The following is a 21,303-nucleotide window of genomic DNA, read 5'->3' on the forward strand; positions in this document are numbered from 1 at the left end:
CATTAATCTGGAGGCCCCCTCCTCCTTGGGGAGATATCCCCACATTCCCCTATCCTGACCCCACTTGTTTCCCACAGCACCTGCTCGTGAGTGGTGAAGGTGAGTCCCTACCTGGCCGAAAGACTAGGGGTGCTTTTGTTTGCGTGGTACGTATGGATGCGCACGTAAGTGTGTGTGCCTATGTGTGCACATGTGGAGGCCAGAAGCTGATATAAAGGTTCTTCCTCTATCACTCTTCATTTTCTATCGTCTCTCAATGCAGCTCAATCTCACCGGATGGCTTGACTCGATGCTCAGTGAGCCTCAGGGGTCTTCGGCATTAGGAATCCTGCATCACCACACACAGGTTTTTATGTGGATGTTGGGGATCCGAATCCAGGTCCTCGTGCTTGTATGGCAAGCACTTTACTCACGGAACCATCTCCCTAACCTCGAGATAAAGCTCCATCAGAATCTTCTCAAGAAAATGGAGACAGCGTTCCTAGGGGGAGCTGTCCTGACAGAAGAGGGGAAGATCTTTTAGTAAACCGCTGGGAGGAGAAAGGGTCAAGTAACTTCCCAAAGGTCACGGGTATAGCATTTAAAAGACATTTCATCTTGTAGGGCATGGAGCAGGGGCCGGTTTGTACTTGGAGACATGATGGTGTACCTCATCCACAAAACAGAGTAGAAGGGAGGGAAAGACACACTTCCTACTGTTAGTAAAAATGGTTATGGTTTCAGGCCCGAGATCTACTTCTTGTCCACCAGAGTGGTCTCTGTCATCTGGAGGGATAGATGACCTTAGACATTTTTTTCATGTAGGATCCTCTGAAATTTGAATCTGGGTGACAGCTTCAGGATCTCAACCAGTTTCTTACCACACAAAGTTGTGACGTGTTTAATCATGTGGGTACTGTTTATACGGTGAGTCAGCATGGGGGAGGGTGAATATCCTGGTCTCTCCTTCCTATGGCTGCCTCCTCCTTAGCAGGGCATTGTTCAGACCACAGCCAGCTCCTCAACCATACTTTCCTAGTCAGCTAGCAAGTCACTACATCCTAACAACCAGTTCTGAATGGATGACGAAAGAAAATGGCAAAGGTCACCAACTACAAGGAACTCTCTCCAGACCCTACCCTCCCCCTTAGCCAGCCCCTGGGCCTTCTGTTGCTTCTGCAAATGCCCTGGAAACGGGGCAGGCCCTGTTTCTGATGTGACTGCACTGCCCTCATGTGGCCAGGCTGAGCACAGACGGTAAACATCCGTGTGCCCAATGGTTTTCCCAAAGCAGGCTTCCTAGCTCTCTCTACTAACGGTCAGGGTTGTGTTCTGGGCAGTTTGGTGTACTGGAGGCACAGTACCACTTCTCTTAAGGTGAGCAACTGCCTTGCCAGTCAGTGACCCTTCTACACCCCGTGAGCCACCTCGTTCCCTGGTCTTTAAGAGAACAAGGAAGTCCCCACTCCACAAACAGCCCTCAGCCCCCCCTACACTCTGCCTCTCTCAGTTGGAACCCTAACTCCAGATCATTTTCAATTTCTGAAGCAGCCCAACCAAACCACACCCAGCTCAGGTCAAGAATCCAAGCCTCGGTCTTCCTAATGACAGCACTGGGCCTTGGCATGCACTCCACTCGGGGTTATGGCACAGCCACACCCAGATATGTGGCTCTGGTGCTTCATTCTTGGGTGTGGTACACTCCCAGGAGTGTGGTACAAGCTCACACACGTACAGTCAAGGCACTTCATTCTCATGTGACGTGCGAACGCTCAAGCATGTGGGGCAGGTACCCAGGTGGGCGGTGCTGGTTGTCAGGGAGGTAGTGAATATATTCAGATGTGTTCGGGACAGATTATGAGGTGTGCAGATACTCAAGTATGTTGTGTGACGTATGGAAGTACTCAGATGTGTACAGTAGGTCCTCACGTGTTGGTGGTGGGTCCTCATACATCCAGTGAAGGTTCTCAATCAGTTGTGTAGTGTGGGGGCACTCAGGAGCAGGTTCTAAGGTGTATTGCTGGTGCAGGTACTCTTTCTTAAAGGTTTGTTTTATTTATATGAATACACTGTAGCTGTCTTCAGACAAACCAGAAGAGGGCATCAGTTCTCATTACAAATGGTTGTGAGCCACCATGTGGTTGCTGAACTCAGGACCTCTGCAAAAGCAGTCAGTGCTCTTTTTTTTTTTTTTTTGGTTCTTTTTTTTCCGGAGCTGGGGACCGAACCCAGGGCCTTGCGCTTCCTAGGCAAGCGCTCTACCCCTGAGCTAAATCCCCAACCCCCAGTCAGTGCTCTTAACCTGAGCCATCTCTCCAGCCCCGTGCAGGTACTCTTAAGTGTGACATTCAAGAATTCAGCACAGGCGTTACAGTGCCATTAAAAGGCTCAAGTTGCGGCGATACTCACATTTGGCGCATGTGTGTATGAACAAGTGAGCACAGGAAGGACAAGCATTGCGGTCCTGCAGACTGAGGCTGGAAGGGAGCAGAGGTGAACGGTGGCTGTAAATGGATGAGTCCAGGTAGCGGCCTTTACACAGATGGAGGCATCACTTACCACTGAGTTATAAACTTCACTGTGTATTGGTTGACCTCACTGAACAGGGCAATCCGCTAGTGTGAGTCAATGTCTGGTAGATGACTGACATGGATGGATCTCAGAGCACACCCAGAGACACCCATAATGGGGTCACAAGGTCAACACACAAGAGGCAACTCTGCCACCACAGAATGTAGCCCTTTCCCTCTGATCCCATAAACCAGAAACCACAGGAAACAAACCTTCAGTGGCATCCCTGGCCAGAAGAGGACCTTGATGGATCTGTTTCTCACCTCTGACACCTACCCAGTTGTCTTCATACCCTGCCCCTCCTAAAGCATAACCTACTTCTTTCAATTAGAGTTGACAAGCAGGGGGCATGAAAGGGTTCCTATCCCCAGAGCTGTAACACGGTTATCCATTTAGTTGTCCTTGTATCCTGCTTGCCTGTTGGAGAGAATTTTAGATATTAGAGTACACATGAGACAGTGACTTTAGGAACGAGGGTATCCGAACAGAGTCTGAAAGTAGAGTCGGGTAAGAATTCTGAGCGCCTGTCAGAAAACAAGGCTCTCCCATGCTCACGCAGCAACTAGAGCGGTAACAAAGGGTACATTTCTCCCACCTGTTTGGCTAAAAATAACAAAACAAAACCAGCCAAAAGTAGACAACCAGTCTGTATCAACACTTTATTGTTTATGCTACACGACCTGTTCTTCATGCATAGACTTGGTCCTGGATATGTGTTGTGCTTCTCCCAGCTATGGCAGACAGCAGTTGTCATTCATGTGCCTTTACAGAAAAAACATGCTTTTGCCATGTCTTTGTGATTGAACATCTCTCATGTGATTCTTCTTCACACTCAAGAGTATAAATTTTCTGATGCTCTAAATAAAATTGGCTATTGCGTGAGACTTCAGTCTGCGTTATTTTTAGGTCCCACTCTCCCATGTTCACACAACAACTAGAGTGGTAACAAAGGGTACATTTCTTCCACCTGTTTGGTTAAAGCAAAACAAAACAAAACAAAAACCAGCCAAAACCAGACAACCAGTCTGTATCATTACTTTATTGCTTATGTTACATATTCCAATGGATAAAATTTCGTTTTAAAAAGTAAGGCACATGAAAAGCCTTCTGTGCAAGTTCCATATTATATTAACATTCTATTGGCTAAGGAGAGCATCGCGACTACAGAATTAGAGGCATCTAGAAAAGAACATGATAGTTTGGGAGCAGAATCCTGAACCATTATTAGGTCTCACCTCATGGCACAATTAGTCAGCAACCCCAAGGTCTGTGTGCTAACAGTGGAGCTAGATTGCCACTACAGAGTCACTGACCAGAGTATTCACATATGTACAGCCAGGTCCCCAAGAATTAGCTATACAGTCAACGGGAAGGGCAGCGTCTCGCTGCAGCCGTGCCCTGTTCTAGCACAGGGAAGGAATTTGGCATCTTCAGTTTTTTGCATGCCGTGCTGGATGTTCACAAGGCCTGGTTATACAATGCTGAAAACCATGGAGAGATACTGCTCGTAAGACACCTGAATCCAGCCATCCTGATCTGTGTCATAGCGTCTGAATATGTCTGTCAACCTCTGGGAGAAACAGAAGATATGAGATAACATAAGATATTGCAGAACAGTGCACTTCAATGAAAGACATCTTAAACCCAATCTCAGAAGCACATGCATTTCCCGCATCTCCTAGGGGACACTGAGAATGGCATCCCACAGGAAAGCACAGGGTGAGTACTCTGGCCATCTTTAGTCAGCACCCTTATGAGCACAAACGCCTCTATGGGCAACAGAGCATACGGCAGCTCTACGTATACCACGTAGCCCTTCTTCACATTTCACAACCACCTCATGGACCTGGTCTGGAGGCTTAGGACAGAGACACTACAGTTTTATATCTTGACCGTAGTCCAGAAGGGCCCAGTGGAGGAAGTGTGTGAGCATCATGCAGGGGTCAGCCTCTACAGCCCACCTCCCCTCCAGCAGACTCTGGATCCAGACAAGGTCAGAAGTCAAAGAGCAAGACAATTCGTTCCGTTTATTTTGTTGTTTGTTTTGCATTTTTGAGACAGGGTCTCACTGTGTAACCCTGGCCCGGGACTAGGTCTGCAGACCAGGCTGGCCTTGAATTCAGAGATCCACCTGCCCCTGCCCCTGCCCCTGCCCCTGCCCCTGCCCCTCTGCCCCTCTGCCCCTCTGCCCCTCTGCCTCTCTGCCTCTACAATTTTGGTCTTAAAGGCATGGTGCTGCCATGCCAGACTCCACTCATATTTTCTAAGCCTAGATTACATGCACGCCAGTTTTGGATAAACTTATGAAGCCTATAACATGCTCTCAGTAATTATTAAAAAAAAAAGACACAAGGGAATTCCGTGTGTCGATAGAAAACAATAGCCCCAGCACATGCAGCAAGCCTCAACAGTGTGTGGTCTACTTCCTGCCTCAGACATGAGTGGATTTTATGAAAAAGTGTTAGTGTGGAGGCTGACGCGGTGGCACTCACCTGAACCTCAGCACTTAGGAGGCTGAGGCAAGACCGTCCTAGGCTACATAGCAAGAGCTGGTCTAACTGCTCCCCACCCACCACAAGACACGATTAGCATAAAACCAACTATTGTCATGTGGCCACAAACCTATGTGATGGTCAGTGGTGGACACACGACACTACAGTCTGAACCTTAAATATCTGCTAAAAAGGCAGCTATCACGGTGCCCGTGTGTTGGGCACCGTAAGACAAAACGCAAAGAATAGTGAGTTGCTGAGTGCTGGTTCAAGCCTGTAATCCCAGAACTTGAGAGGTAGAGGCAGAAAGACCAGGAGTTCAAGGCCACCCTCAGCTACATAGGGGGATGGGGTGGGGGAATCAAAGCTAGGCAGGGCTTTTTAGGAAAAAACAAAACAAAACAAAACAAAAAAAAAACCACATTGCAAAGGACCCTTTACCTATAGCCTACTGCTTTCTCTCTCCTTTGAGATCCTCCACCTTTCTAGGGCTTTCATTCTCCAGAGGTAAAAGTCCCACCCCACAGGACACAGCAGCAACAGAGTACAGGTAAGGGAATGGAGAGCTTCTTCTGAACTCGATCAGGTTGTTCGGGAGTCGGATCAAACTCCCAAATCTTTGCATACTCAGAAATGTTAGGATTAGAACTTTACTTACAAACGAGAACTCTTAACCTGGTAATAATTCAGACAGTCTATAAGATTTTGTATCCATCTCTTTCTGAAATGTTCAGAGAACACTGTGAGCATCCCTGACCTCATGGGAACTCTTGAGTAGTGGCAGAGTAGTCCCTTTCCAAGACTTGAAGCTTGAATACTAATAAGCGTAAGAAACATGGCAACATGCCGAGGTTTGTGTGTCTAAAGCGGAGTACTGTTAAGTACCCAGGCTTGCCCAGAACTCACGAACCTTGCGGCTTCTGGCTCCTGGGAGCTAGGATGGTAGTCCCATACCACACCAGGCTCTGAAGACTTTGTTGTTGTAGTCTTTGAAGATTCACTTTTATTTTACGTGTAAGAGTGTTGTGCCAGAATTCCTGCACACCATGTGCAGTCACTGCCAGTGAAGGCGAGGAGGGCATCGGATCCTCCTGGCCTGGAGTGGCAGCTGGTGGCTAGCTGCCGTGTGGGTGCTGGGAATCAGCCTGGGATTCTCTAGAATAGCAGCCAGTGCTTTTCACTAACTCATCTCTCCAGCCGCTCGGATTCATTTGTAAAGGCGTCACGGAGTACTGGAGTAACAGTCAAACCACGGATATACTTTTATTGACTTTCTTTGAATTAGAACAACACTCTAAGAATATTTTCCAAAATTCTACAGTGTATCTCCAGATTTAATGCTGTCCAAATCTCTCTATGGTTCTGCAACCAACAAAAGTAACCTTAGCCTAGAATCAACACCTAAGAACTTCTCTCTCAGAGAAGGGTTGCACTGAAGTATTAATGGAGAAAACGTTAGCTTTCTATGTACTGAATCTACTTCAGGAAAAGGGCTGGAGCGTGAGAGTCTCACACAGGCCACTGTGAGCTAACGACTGCTGAGTCTGGTTATTATGCTGTTATCCTAATTGCTGCTTTTGTTTGAAAATCCCAGAGCAAAAACTTTAAGATACATAGGGCTTATCAGCTTACATTTCCAAAGCTTAACCCACAGAACCTGGACCTCTATCTAAGAGCAACAGCAGGGCCCGCTTCTCTCCACAGCAACACACACTGGGCAATAATGGTGGTCTGTAAACCCTTTCACGTTTAGAGAGCACAGGCCAGCAGGTATGGCTGCTTGGCACAATCCAGGATCACATCGAGAATGACATGTACGCGGCTGACACTGGTGTGACAAGGCATGCTCTTTTTTTTTTTTTTGGTTGGCATGCTCTTTCTAGTACACTGGTTTTGTTTAATATCAGAAGACATTATTTACTGTCGTGATAAAGAGCAAAGCATATAGTACACAGCTATAATTCCATTATTTTAAAGGGTGAGTTCAAAGCCAGCATAGGATACAGAGTGGATTTAAGGCCAGCCAGAGGTACAGAGACCTTGTTTCCCAAAATAAAAAGTATAGTACTTCAGTTATTATTATCAAGGACTTTGTACTATACATATTGCTAGACTTACGTAAGATGGCGTCAAGGCTCACCAGCCCAGCTTTACCATAAAAACGCAATGTCTTATGCTAAAAAGGTCCTGACAGCCGTGACATCAATAGGGAACAGGGATATTCCAGGTCACTATAATCTTACGGAACAAATACTGAGAGATCACTATTAGGCACATGATCCTAGTTCCAGAGGTTTAAAAGAAAAAGGTTGCCTGCAGCAAACCTTAGACAAAGGGAGGTTAAGTTCGCACTCTATGACGGCTCATAGTTACCATCTGTGGCCCCACCCCAACTCCCACTCTGCGGTGTCACAGCAAACCCACGTGAAGCTGCTTGGTTACCTGCAAGACGATGCAACCCTGGATGAAGTCATCGAACGCGATCTGCCCTCGTCCTTGCCTGTCAAATTTTCGGATGAGGATGTCATGGAACTGATCAGAGAGCCGATAGCCTTGGAGAAGAGAAATTAAGAGTCAGACGAGAGGCAGAGTAGGAGAGGAAGATTAAAGTGTGATCACTGCCTAAACCTTCCTATCTAAGACTCCAGGGTCTTAGATCAACAGTGGTTAGGTGGGAACAACAAGAGGAAAAACGTAAAACGTTATTGAAAGGCACTCTGGAAACTAAGTATGCTACCTAACTGCAATATTCTGAAAAAAAAAAAAAAATGTCCTCAGAACTATGAAGAGAACGTAACACCAGTAACAACTTGCAAGTCCTCTCGCTGTCTTGCTTATGCTGGCTTATGTTATTTAACTGTATTCATTCTGCTTGTGTCCTAGGAAACACCCACAAGGCAGTGAGGCTTCGCAATCCTGAGCCTAGTAGACGCCTCGCTATGTCAACTTATCTAGATATGAGTGTTCTCGGTGACTTGCTGCCCTTGGTTATTGGTACACGATGCTCTGAAAGCGAAAATGCCACTAAAGGTTCTAGGCACATGAGGCTCAACGTAAAGAAGGTACCAAATTATCTGGTTTGCTGTCAGGATTCTGAAAACACAGCTAGCCAGTGTCATAAAGATTGGAGTCACTAATGTGTCACTGGGCACTGTGACTCTAAGTTACTGAGCGTGCAGCTCATCAGTGTCACGAAGTTCAGGGTCAGTGACAGAGCGCGGGGCTTTCTGAGTCCATTTCTAATTTACTGAGTGTGTTTGAAAGGAGATGACAGGATGAAAATGTGTGAACACACCAGACACACAGACATCACCAGAGGCCACGTTTAAGGAGGGCATCCCTCATTTGCTTCCTTTCCTTACCACCTGTGTGACCTTATTAACTCAGGAGACAAAATCCAGGTGACAAAATGGTTTTCTGGTTTTCAGTCTTAGTGGAAGCTTTGTAGGTATATGTATCCCTAATTGTCTGAATCCACAGATAGTTACTGTATGAAACTTAATCATTATACTGATAAATGTTCAAACACAAAAACATATTCACAGCACCTTCCAGAGCAATTGCAGGGAGAGAAGATGGAAATTTATACTCAAGAACCCTACACAAATGTGTGACATCAAAACTGCTACAAGAGTCCCCTTCCTTACAAACCAAAGAGAAGACAGACCCTTAGTTGAAGTCTGGAAGGGACAGCATGTAGGAGCCAGCTGCCGTGCCTCACATGTGAGGGAGTGGCCCTAGCTAAGCTCTGAATCTCCAAGAATAGAGCTTCAGACCCAGGGGTAGACAGAGCGAGACAGACACTGCTGGTCTCCTGCCAGGATAAGAAAGGACAGAGGAAATGAGAACAAATATATAAGATTTCCTGTCTCTGCATGGAAGCAATCCCATTGCTGCTAGAATCACTTTGCAATTTCTCTGAAGACTGGCACTCTTGTAGGTAACGCCGAGCAACAGACAGACAGACTAGCAAAGTAAACCAAAAAGTAAAGAAGTAAACCAAGTAAAAGAATGTTCCCTAGACGGGCCAAAAATTGGCAGCAAACTGACCTCCACAGAGCTCCTTCAATACAAGGGCACAGAAGAACAGCAGTGCCTTAGAGCCAAAGTGCTTTGTGCTCAGCCCTGTGCCTGATTAGGACCGACTAGTGAGATACATATTAGTCTGGCCTGCTAACTGCAAGATTACTTTCCAACTTGTATCCATCTAACAGGATAAGGCCACCTGGAGGCCTCTACTCTTGCACAAGTAGCAAGATCAGATCATGGTTTTCAACCAGGGAAATGTCTTGGAGTCAGTCTTGACCATCTCAGGAGAGGGACCAGGTGGAATGCCCTCATGAAGGGCTGAAGGGTCTGGGTAAGGTATATGAAGACATTATCTACTCTCCAACTCTGCCCAGGATATCTACCCAGGATATTCTTCTATAGCCCTAGAGAATCTCACTGGAAACGGAAATACCCTGTATCTACTTCCAATAGTCATCGGCCTTTGGTGAGAAGCAAAGTCTTTTTCTACCAAGAAACTAATAAGAGGTATGATACTACCAGAAAAATGATTCCACTGACACCACTGGTCCAGGCCACTGATCTAGGCAGTGAATATCTAGACAACTAGAAGTTCCACTACCAGAAGCAACATTCCCCTGGGCTTCCAGAGGAATTCCAATATAGTCACAATCTGATGAAAATTAATGACCTCCAGTGGATATAAAAATGATGTGCATGGTATTAATCTGTGTTCCCCCAATCAGTAAATGGCGTGAGAAAGGCTATGTGAGGGGGTCTTGCCTGATCCTAAGTCAGGCAAAGCATTATTATTTCTAAAAACCATTAACTTTGTGAAATGAGTCAATGGGAAGCAACCACATTTTTTACTTGCACGTCATGGTAGAGGCTTCAGATCTGCCTAAGCCTCCGCCATGAAGGGGATGGCTAAAAATACAGGTAAGTGGAAATCTGCTATACTTTCATAAGTTTTTATGGTTAATGAAAAAGAAAAAACAAACCCAAACTACACAATTGCCAAGGCTAGATGGAAAAGGGGCTGCTCAAAAAGATGTAGGATTTAGGGGAAAGGGATTGTTCACTCCAGCTGTGCTGCCTAATAGACCAGTTGGCTTTACCGCAGGTAAAGTAACCAACAAATAACCAAAGCCACGCCTGCAGGAAGGTGTAAGGGTCCATCCAGATCTCTGTACTTGGCCACAGAACTTAGCAGCATAGCTTTGAGTGAGCAGAAGGATCGTTAGCCTCACCGGGGTCCTATCCAAGTCCTAGGTACCACTGGGCTAGCCTGAAACATCACTGATGCTCTAGGTACCACTGGGCTAGCCTGAAACACCACTGATGCTCTAGGTACCACTGGGCTAGCCTGAAACACCACTGATGCTCTAGGTACTACTGGGCTAGCCTGAAACACCACTGATGCTCTAGGTACCACTGGGCTAGCCTGAAACATCACTGATGCTCTAGGTACCACTGGGCTAGCCTGAAACACCACTGTCCTAGGTACCACTGGGCTAGCCTGAAACACCACTGATGCTCTAGGTACCACTGGGCTAGCCTGAAACATCACTGATGCTATAGGTACCACTGGGCTAGCCTGAAACATCACTGATGCTCTAGGTACCACTGGGCTAGCCTGAAACACCACTGATGCTCTAGGTACCACTGGGCTAGCCTGAAACATCACTGATGCTCTAGGTACCACTGGGCTAGCCTGAAACACCACTGTCCTAGGTACCACTGGGCTAGCCTGAAACACCACTGTCCTAGGTACCACTGGGCTAGCCTGAAACACCACTGATGCTCTTATTCTCTACTAAGCTCCTGTTTACCCTAAAACAACAACCCTTTTGGAAGTCAGAATAGGAACTTTTACTTCTAAAGCTGACATCTTGATAGATGCTGCCAAAAATACTCCTAATTAGTATGCAAACAGAAAAGTATTTCTTTTTCCTGCACAGTAAAAGAGTAATCAGGGCAAACAGGAAAAATCATGGCAGGACTTCACCTGGAGAGTACACAGGGAATTGTGCTGAGAAATGTTTAGAAAGTGAGGGAGATGCTGGTACCGTCCAAGATGGCCTACTGGCCCACACCAGACACGCTTTCCACTGTTTTCCTTAGGAGATCCTGAAATGTCACTGGTCAAATCAGAACGCAGAGGGAGGGCACTTATGCTTTTTACTAGGCCTAACGACAAACCAAGGAGGGAGAGGACAGAAGAAGAGGAGTGGCCACTGTCATGCTGGAAGGAGAAATAGCGGAATTATAGAAGTCTTATTAGTAGGAAATAACAGACTTTAGGAAAGTAAAATTCAAGATATTCACAATACATTAGATTATAATTCACTTTTTAATAAAACCTTTCTGGAAGACATTAGCAACCTTTTAAGAAATAAAACACAGAAGGATTTGTAAGGGCAAAAGGACAGGGTACTACATGAGAGTTCCAAATTTGAATCTCGGTGTAACCCTGACAAGTTATAGATATGTTGCAAACATTTCAGTGATTCCTTTGTAGTTAAAAAAAAAAAATCCCTCTTTTCTTTCAGACACAAGGCTAGTTCTGGGAGCCTCTAATTACGCTCTGGACAGGTACTATGAATACTTGTGAGAAACACGGCACACTTTGCATGGCTAAGCCCACATCAAACACACACGCACTACATGCATTTGAGAATGGGCACACATACTTTCTAATTTCCCACTGAAGCAAAATTTGGACAGACTGATATACTTTATTATTTATAGAATTATGTCTTACTGTTCTTTTATCACTGTGTTCATGTAATTTGACAAACCACTACATACATATATGCTGCCATCTACCTCACACCATTATGTATTCATTTTTCTACTTTAAATTGTTCCAGAGGCCACATTCTCAATTTTGCTCAGGACACCATCTCATTTCACAAAAAGTAGGTGATTTGCATAGCCCTTATCTCATTTTGGATGAAACACTGTGTGAAAGACTCCATGTCACATATAAATCTTCACGACAAAAAGAGAATCAAAATATGAACCTGTATAACATAAACAGAAATCGCATGGACTGGGTCAATAGAATCAATAAATGAAACATAATAAAACAAAGCGCAAGGGACTCCTATATTCCAAAATGAAATATGCTATACAATCAAGACAAGTGAATTACCAAAACCTGAGAGTGCTTGTTTGAGCTCATTCTTGTCAATCATCCCAGAGTTGTCCCTGTCGTAGGTCCGGAAGACATTCTGCCAGTCTGTGATGTACTTCCACACACCCGTGAATTCACTGAAGTTCACACCGGCCTTGTTTTCTCGGTCAAACATAGCTGAGATGAGGAGAAACAGCAGGGATGCATTAAGTCTGCATGTTCCACAGCAAAAGCCAAGCAACCACAGCACAGCACTGACGGTTCATGCCCCCGCGCAGACCTTCAGGTGCTAGCACAGGGCCGGCTCCTGAGGACAGGTTAGTCTGTTGAACAAGTCACCAGATTCCTAAAAGCCTACTCATCCCCGCCTAGGGTGGAGGGAGTGTGGAGGACAGTCACCTAATACCTGATCACCAGAACACACATTCACAACTGTGTAGAAGGCAGACAGTTAGGATAAAATATGTTCTGGAAAACAGTAAGAGTGCTCTCAGTTTATAAAGAGGAAAATGGAGTGCAAAGGTAGAGGCCCCATTTCCTAGCTCCAAGTCCTGACCCAGAGTAAACCTTTTTACTGCCCAGGTATCACACCTCCAGACAGAGGCTTGGAAGAGTTCTCCTAGGTCAAGAAATACCTGTTTTAATTAGAAGATGTCCTAGTTTATTATGCTATTAACTCTAGATTTTATTTTTAAAACCTCAATCACTGAGAAGCCACCAATGGGGTGGCTAGAATGCAGTTAACCTACACCAACACAGCCTGCAGTATGCTGTTGAGGTGACGAAATACAGTGTGCTTCAAAAGGGCACAGGCGAGGCCGAGTGGAGAAGGCTGGACATACGCCTTGTCTCCTGTGGTAGAAGGGACTTGGTGCTAAGATTCCATATTAAAGAACCAGAAAAGGAAAATGAAAAGTCTACCTCCCAGGAAGGAAACCTAGAACTCAAGAGAACAGGAAATGTCTCCTAAGAATGTACTTGAAGGCACCGCCATCTCCTTCATCTCAATCCCTGCTTACACGTGCGACCGCGCTGTGGCGGTTTAAATGAGAATGACCCACAGGTTCATGTATTTGACTACGTGATTCCGGAGAGATGTGCTGGTCAGAGGAGACTCAAGAGGTGTGGCTTTGCAGCATGGCGTAGGTCACGAGGGCAGGCTTTGAAGTTCCATGGCGCTCTCTCGTTCCCAGTGCTCTTGCTCTCTCTTTCCGATTCTGGCTTGTAGTTCCTGTCCATGCCCCAGGCCTGCTGCCTACTGCCAGGCTTCCCACTGCTGTGGACTTATCTAAGCTGTGCCCCCGATACTGTGAGCCCAACTAAAGCCTATCTTCTTTAAGTCGTCTTAGTTACAGCACTTTATCATAGCAATGGAAAACTGACCGACACACAGAACCAAAACTGACATCCCACATGTTGGTGAGAAGGAAACGATGGAAATCCTTCCTGAAAGGCCCACCTCCGGCTCCAGCTCAGACCCTGGTACACACATTAAATCCAACCAAATACTAGCTCGGGAGACAAATACAAATGACTAAAACACGAAGGTGATCAGCTAAATGCATGAAATCCAGCAGGAAGAATTATTAGATGCAGGCTCCCTTCGTACAGACTTTGAATCATCCGTAACACAAGATAAAGCAGATGTAAGTTAACATAGGTAATTCTTAAGTAAAGACTTTTTTAAAGTTTAAAAGACTTACATATAATATTTAAATAAAAGAATCACAAACATCAATTTAAAAAGATACTACCAAAATAACAAAATAAGGCTTAAAGAAAACCATAATGTGGGGATTTTCTGGATCTAAAACCTTAGAACTAGAAATGGACAGGATGAGCTAAGACGTAAGCTTAAACTAACGGTTAAGTGACGACATCTACACGTAGAGGCAGAGAGGATGAAACATAAGAGCCCACGCGATATCTGAATGGGGTGATTATCGCTGCTCCCAGAGAAACACCTGGTCTGTCTGCACGAATACTTACAAATGATGGACCTCACAGTCACTGGATTAAACGGAGTCCATGTACCTGAAAACAAGTGACATAATACCAAAATCAAGATTAGTTACAGGAAGCTCTAGTGCCTGGCCTATCGCTAGTCCACGGGACTCAGTGGCCTGCTCGGGACCAGCATTGCAAGCAGGGGCCTGCCTCCTAGGACGCCGGGAGATCTGGTTGCCTTAACCTGTATGAGCTCTGAACAATTCTGGTCGGTACCCAGTCTGGACTGCCGAGTTTAACCCATTTGTAATTATCAGAGGCTGCTTCTTTGTAGAGCTTTACTTGTGCAACTTTCTAGGGAGACTGTGCTGGGGTCCCAAAGACCACCTTCAGGCTTGACACTGCTCTGGGACTGGTAGTGACTGAATAACAATTTTACAGGTAACCATCTTGCGTAGATAGAGGTACCGTTTCCTTCAGCTCCTTTTTTATCCTAAACTACAATTCTGTCTGATAGAATGTCTTCAAAAGAATTTTTTTTAAAAAAAAGAGAAAATAAGACTGTTTTCAAAGTACAACTAAAACCATGCATCTCAAATCACTAATATGTTCAGTCAAATCTACTTCAAAAGCACTAAGAAGTGAGCACAGTGACACGTGCCTCTAATCCCAGCACAAAATCAGGAGTTCAAAACCATCCTCAGCTGAGCAGTCAGTTTAAATAAAAGTGAGCCTGGCTACGCGTTACAAAAGGCTAGTGAGCCTGGCTATGCGTTACAAAAGGCTAGCCAACTAACAAACCAACCAAAAAGGAGCTTGAGAGAAATTAACTTTTAATCAATAACTGAAGAACTTACACAAGAGTGACACACTATTTCATAATGGTAAGAGAAATCCTATGGGAGCTGTCTCACTGTCGCCTCGACTGGAGTTAGAAACAATCACCTAGGAGATCAGTATGATGTCTCTATATTTATGAGGGCATTTCCAGATGGAATTAACTTGAGGGAAGGACCCGCCCTGAGTGTATGTGGCGCCACTCCAAAGGAGTGGGGCCCGGACAGAATGAAAGGGAAGAAGAAAGCGAGAGGGCCAGAGAACACCAGCTTCCCTGTCCTAGGCTCCCTAGCTGCTGGGAAATGAACGGTTCTATTCCACCAAACCCTCTCCTTCTGGACGGACTGAATCCAAACTGTGACCCAAAACAAATTTTTCTTTCCATGGGTTGCTGTGGTCAGAGATGAGAAAACAAGTCCTGCTCTGTGTTCTACCTGCCTCCTGAGCACATTCTTCTACGTAAATAAGTCTCACAGAGGCCCAGTGTGCTCATAAACACTCCCGGCATGGTGTCAGCTACACAGCAAAGAGGTTGTTTTTAACTTCACTCTTCCCTTCCAATAGCATATTAATTAAATTTCCTAAAATAGTTTAATCTGATCCCAAAATCAAAGCAGAAAGCCAATCCGAGAAGACTGATTAGAAGTCAAAATCATGGAAACAGTTTAAATCATGGGAACAGCGATTCTGAGAAAGGGAGTAAGAACTCATAGGCAACTCCTCAATGCTAACCGTCCCTGCGCTCGCAGTACAGTGGGAACCTTCATGAAGCTGATAACCGAAAAGGCAGAGAGAGCTAACGTTTCAAAGTTATTCCCTCTAAAGCTCAAAGTAGCACTGAACTGCCCTGGCTAACATATTAAAAGGCAGGTCCTTTGTGGAGTGGTTAGGTTGTAAGAACTGCAGCTTAGGAGCAGGAGAGAGAGAGAGAGACAGACAGACAGACAGTGTTAACTTTAACAGTTGCCTGAAGGACACTACGCCCTAGTTCCTGTCAGAATCACTTTGAAATTGGTGCCCAAGCTAAACGGAAAAACCTTGGTTTATGCTGGGGGCATAAGAACTGGCCCCATGTATGCAGACAGACCTACACGTTTAATCGTCTGTGTGTCCATGTATGCAGACAGACAGACCTACACGTTTAATCGTCTGTGTGTCCATGTATGCAGACAGACAGACCTACACGTTTAGCCATCTGTGTGTCCCAAGAGGCTTTGGTAACTCTTTGCTTTTGTTTGTATTTTGGAAAAACCAAGATTACATTAACTGGATACATTTTTCTCTTCACATTAGCTATTAAAAATTTTAAAGTCAGATTTATGAATTACTGGTGACCGACCTTCCTTTCCTCTTTACCACATTATATTCTCTACCTCTCAGCTAACATGAGTAAATTTTGTTTTCTATATTCTAACTATTTGGAATAGAGATGATTACTGGTGAGCGCAAATGCTAAGTTCTTTCACAGAGCAGGTGACAAATGACACCAGTATTTCTGCCCTGATAGCCTAGGTGCTGTCACTTCCTTTCACCCTGAAGCCTTTGTGCTGTTTCACCTTGTCCCCCAGCTGTAGGTCACCAACCATGTGAGCCAAACCACTCGACACCCATAGTTGTGCTTCCGTGCCTCTTCAGTGGAAGCCGTACCTCTTATCCCGTGAGTACGGCTGCTCCTGCCTTCGAGGCAGAGTTTTCTTTTTCCCTGATAACTCCTGTCAAAGCCTACCTACCTAATACTGTAATAACACAGTAGCTAATGTATAGATCACCATTATACCATTAGGTGACAGAAAACCACCAAGATTTAGAGCGGTCTCTTGACAACAGCATCTTGTAGTCCCCACAAGTTAAATAATAAAAACCGTGTCAATTCCAGCCACTTTTGCCTAAGGCAAAGGTCACTCTGAAAACACAAAGGAACCAAGAATGTCTAGCCTGAGTGGACGGCAGAAGTGGCAAAAGCTTTCCTTTAACTTTGATGCCCAGGCTATGAGGCACTACCTCGCATCTCACCTGCTTCCTCCCTTTATCCAATCACATTGCAAGAAAATGCTCCCCATTAGAACAAAAATGAGCCTTTTAAAATTCCCATCACGTCTTCCAAGTAATCCCTTTCCAAGTTTATACAGCACACCTGAGGGAAAATAACCCCCAGATATAGTAATTAGAAAAGCAAGCTGCGCCTAAACAATTACAGATGACATCTAATAAGAAAAACGTGTCTGGGCTGTGGATGAACTCAGTGGGCAGGGCATTTGTCCACTGTGCACGGAGTTCTGGGTTCTACCCTCAGTTCAGAATAAACGAGCACCAACTCAGGAGTTAGGGGCAGGAGGATCAGCAGTTTAAGGTCCTCCTTGGCTACATAGAAGTTCAAGACCAGTCTAGGACTCTGAGTTGGTCAAAAACAAAGAAAGGAGGGGGCGGAATGGGAGGCTGGAGAGACCCCAGCACACGTGTGGCTGCTGCACAGGACCCAGGGCTGATTCTCAGCAACTACGTGGTGGCTCGCAACCATTTATAACTCCAGTTCCAGGGGATCAGATGCCCACTTCTACCCTCCACAGGCAGCAGGCACACCCTTGGTGTGCTCACACACACACACACAGGCTGGTCAAACATTCATACAAATAAAATACATAAATCTCAAAATTAAAGGAAAATGTTTAAAGAAAAAAACTGTCTCCGATGGCACCACAAAAGATTAATGATGCTGACACCAGCAAGGACATGACTCCATGGAGAGCTCCAAACGAAAGCCACAATCCTCTCATTTCTGCTGGGGCAGTGTTCCTCACGTTATACAAATACCTCCCCATGCTCCTGCTGCCAGCATTTTCCCTATCTCTAGTTCCCAAAATGGCCCCAGAGTTGTAATGTTTGTTTATATATATTATATAAAACTATATATTATAGTCATTCTTAATTTATAAAAAATATATAATAAAATATATAATCTTTATAATAAAAATAATCTTATTATGTTCATTGGTGTGAGGGTGTCACATCCTCTAGAACTAAGTTACACACACTTGTGAGCATCCATGTGGTTGCTGGGGATTGAACCCAGGTCCTCTGGAAGAACAGCCAGTGCTCTTGACCTCTGAGCCATCTCTCCAGCCTCCCCTCCCCCCACGGCACTCCCCTCCTCCTTTTTAAGTCTAAGCAGTCTTACAGCAAATGTGTTTCCACAAGAATACCTAAGGACCATCTTGAAAGCCTTTCAAAACACTAAACAATTACTTCTAAATTGTCACCTGACTATTTGTCAGTGTCCCTGATGATCCTCTTCAGAGCAGTTGCTAAGACTGATAGTAGGTCAAAGGCCTTCTAGATAAGCAAGGGACCTCTGTTGCCCAGAGCTAACCTTAACTCTCCCGCAAGGCCTACACTGTAGCTCCCATTTCTCAGAAAGCAGTTTCTGAGGCTCATATACATTTGTTCTGGAGCTTGGTGAGGCAACAATAATGATACTCAAGAAAATACGGACACAGTAGCTTACAAACACCTTTACTTATGGTGGTAATGGCAGTTTAGTCTTAAGGACTTCCTTGGAAATAATTCTAGGAAGGAAATGGCTTACTGAGAATGGATCAGGCTTCAACTCACCATTGGATAATGCTTGCTGAAGTTCATTGTCTGAAATCACTCCGCTCCTGTCTTTATCAACCCTACCAAAAAAAAAAAAAAAAAAAAAAAAAAAAAAAAAAAAAAGACCAGGTGAGTTGGTGATTAAAAGTAAAGGAAAAGTAAAACAGCCGAAAACGTTTCTCTTAGCTCAGCTGGAATGTAACACACCCTCAGGTGTGCCAAGGATTAAGGATCAACGAGAAGCCGTACGAGGGGTTGAATCATCTTTTCTCTATTCCCTCTCAAGCCTTTAGTTCTTCAAATATGCTTAATTTACACCACCACCAGTTCATGTTTTTCATAATAGGTAAAGATTCTCTAGGACGAATAAGTCATTCTTTGGCACGAGTCAGCGGAGTAACAATCCAGTCATTCAGAAGGACAACCAGGGACAGAAGTCATGCAGTAGCAGTCACCTCTTTTCACTGATGCCGTTTTCCTGACTCAAGATTTGTCCTCTTTCTAACGCAAGCACCCCGATCCTGTAGGGCGGCTAGTCCGCCCTTCGGCCCTGAGCAAAGTAACTGCCAACACGACCTTGTGCTACTATAGAAGAGAGGAAGCCGGGGATGGAGAGTAAGAAGGACTGGGAGGGAGGTCTTGGGGGTGGGGGGTGGGGGGGTGGGAAGGACCGGAGGGTAGGTCCTGGAAACGGAAGACCGAACCAAGGGCGCCGGCCTCACCGCTGGAAGACGTTCCACAGGAAGCTCTGGTCTGGCAGTGCAGCTCCAGCAGCAGGGCCAGGGCCAGCACCTGGGCCTGGGCGGTAGGAGTAGGCAGCCATGGGCTGATGCACAGCGGTCCCGCGGCCCAGCTCCAAAAGCTGTGCTTCCGCCTCAAGTCAGGGGCAGGACCAGGAGCCCACAACTTCCTGGGAACAACGGAAGCGCGTGCCTTTGAGTCACTTGGCAGGCGTGGTCAGTTGCCACGCAACGTCTACAGGACCTTGGGGTTAGTCTGAGCTCCGCCTCCTACTCAGCGGGAGGCGCCTTGGGTGTCTCTCGCCTTTTAGCCCTACCCTGCTCCGCCCTCCTACGTGTCGCACCCTGGAGCTTCCGCAGGTGAGCTCAGAAGAGAGCACACCGCGAGGGGCTCGCCCGAGCTTACAAAACGTCTCCACCTGTAATGGAAAGTGGTGAACGCTTTCACTTGGATCGACGGCTTCCCTTTTCGTCTGCATTAGTATTTAGTGCGAATGTGATGTGCACCAACCGCATGAAGTTCTCAGCGGAAACTCAAGAGTGACATTTTGTGCACTCTGGAGTTTGTCCATCTGTTTATAGAACACCTTCCCTCCTTCCCACTTGCATATATGCCCAGCCTCCCTAGGTTTGCAGTGACTTCATTTGTAAATGGCCCCAGTGAGATTTGGTCTTGAGGTGAGACCTTTGTGTTCTCTCCACCCCTTAATTGGACTTCTGTATTTTTGGTGGTAACTCCTTTTAATTACAAGCATTCCTTTCTTCATTCGATACTAATTCTTATGGTGCTTTTATGGTTTGGAATGCTCCTGAATGGGAGAATGCACAGCACTGGGGCAAATACCAACCGGTCACATTCTAGTGCTGCCAGGCCATTCTTCCACCTGGATCTGTATGCTGTGAAAAGTTCAAGATACAGGTTACTCCGGTTCTGCCACAGGATCATTCCAGCCTTCATATTCCTCATCCAGGGACGGATCTATCATAAGAACTGCTATGCTCTTTTACGGGGTTTTAGTTTGCTTGCTGAGGGTGAAGAGACCAAGGGCCAAGAATATGGCCTTGTACATCTGAGACTTCCATGAGGACAACCATCCATTATTTAGCACAGATAGGGATCTCTTCAACTCACAACTGTATCGTTTTCTGCTCCATTTTTCTTGTTCTTGCCCATGAGGTATCTATTTGAAAGATTTTCAAATTCTTCAAAGAAATATCTTATAGCTTTGACATTTGCCTCAAAATCTACAAAATTCTTTAAGAAAGGTAGATTTTCTTCCATGGTTTGGTAAATTCATTTTTTAAAATTTTCTCATAAACTGTTCATCTCACTTGTTGAATATAATCTTCTAGGCTTTTCCAGTTCTTTTATTTAGAACCGGAAATCCATTTCTATTCTGTCCCATCTCTGGCTCCTTTTCTCTTTTCCAGAACTACAAAAATATTAATAACTTTCCTACTCGAACGGGAAGTTCTCTAGTACAGAGAAACTTACTTCACAGACCCGAGGCTGCTGCGTTTGGTACTCACTCCATTAGCTGCATGCTGACCTTGGAATGCTATAAAGGCACAGTCCCAGGGAGACCACTTTTTGCAACAGCTTACCAGTAGGTGTCTTTCAGGCACCACCATCTATCTCCTTACCCTATCTCAGGTTTAGTTTCCTCCTAACCAGGTCTGTTCTAGGCTTTCCAGGAGTAGAGAAATAAATGAGATAACACTGTTCTCCTCCTATGTTAATCATATCATGTGTCTGCATATTGGGCCATCCTTCCTTTAGCCTAGTTCTCTGAGCTTCTTCTTTGAGCTACTATATATAAATAAAATGTCTGTTTTCCTTTAGGATTTTTCTAAACATTGGCTCTTTCTGGGAGCTGAGGTGCATGAAATGGGTAGGTCTTTTGCATAAAGATATTTTGTGTATGCACAGGTACATGCATGTTTTTATACATATACCTCTAAGCCACATTGGTTCCTTTGCTTGCTTTCCTGGGTGGAT

At 45.2% G+C, this 21,303-nt stretch overlaps 2 protein-coding genes across 3 annotated transcripts; both read right to left on the reverse strand.

The window, feature by feature from the left end:
- Positions 1-3,195: 3,195 nt before the first annotated feature.
- On the reverse strand, positions 3,196-12,402 carry Pdcd6 (programmed cell death 6). Of its 2 annotated transcripts, none has more exons than XM_032894847.1 (3): positions 12,214-12,402; positions 7,485-7,594; positions 3,196-4,120 (listed from the first exon to the last, which is right to left on the reverse strand). In XM_032894847.1, exons 1-3 carry the CDS (start codon positions 12,362-12,364, stop codon positions 4,022-4,024), a joined length of 360 nt encoding a protein of 119 aa, XP_032750738.1. In that variant the 5' UTR covers positions 12,365-12,402; the 3' UTR covers positions 3,196-4,021. The 2 variants fall into 2 exon arrangements, with proteins under 2 accessions (XP_032750738.1, XP_032750737.1); XM_032894846.1 differs by having other exon boundaries at positions 12,208-12,398.
- Positions 12,403-13,487: 1,085 nt separating this feature from the next.
- LOC116892919 (programmed cell death protein 6-like) lies at positions 13,488-19,521 on the reverse strand. The gene is made up of 3 exons (XM_032894845.1): positions 19,287-19,521; positions 18,583-18,644; positions 13,488-14,223 (listed from the first exon to the last, which is right to left on the reverse strand). Exons 1-3 carry the CDS (start codon positions 19,385-19,387, stop codon positions 13,997-13,999), a joined length of 390 nt encoding a protein of 129 aa, XP_032750736.1. The 5' UTR covers positions 19,388-19,521; the 3' UTR covers positions 13,488-13,996.
- Positions 19,522-21,303: the final 1,782 nt, after the last annotated feature.

Source organism: Rattus rattus, chromosome 2 (genome assembly GCF_011064425.1).
Source record: "Rattus rattus isolate New Zealand chromosome 2, Rrattus_CSIRO_v1, whole genome shotgun sequence".
Taxonomy (NCBI): Eukaryota; Metazoa; Chordata; class Mammalia; order Rodentia; family Muridae; genus Rattus; species Rattus rattus.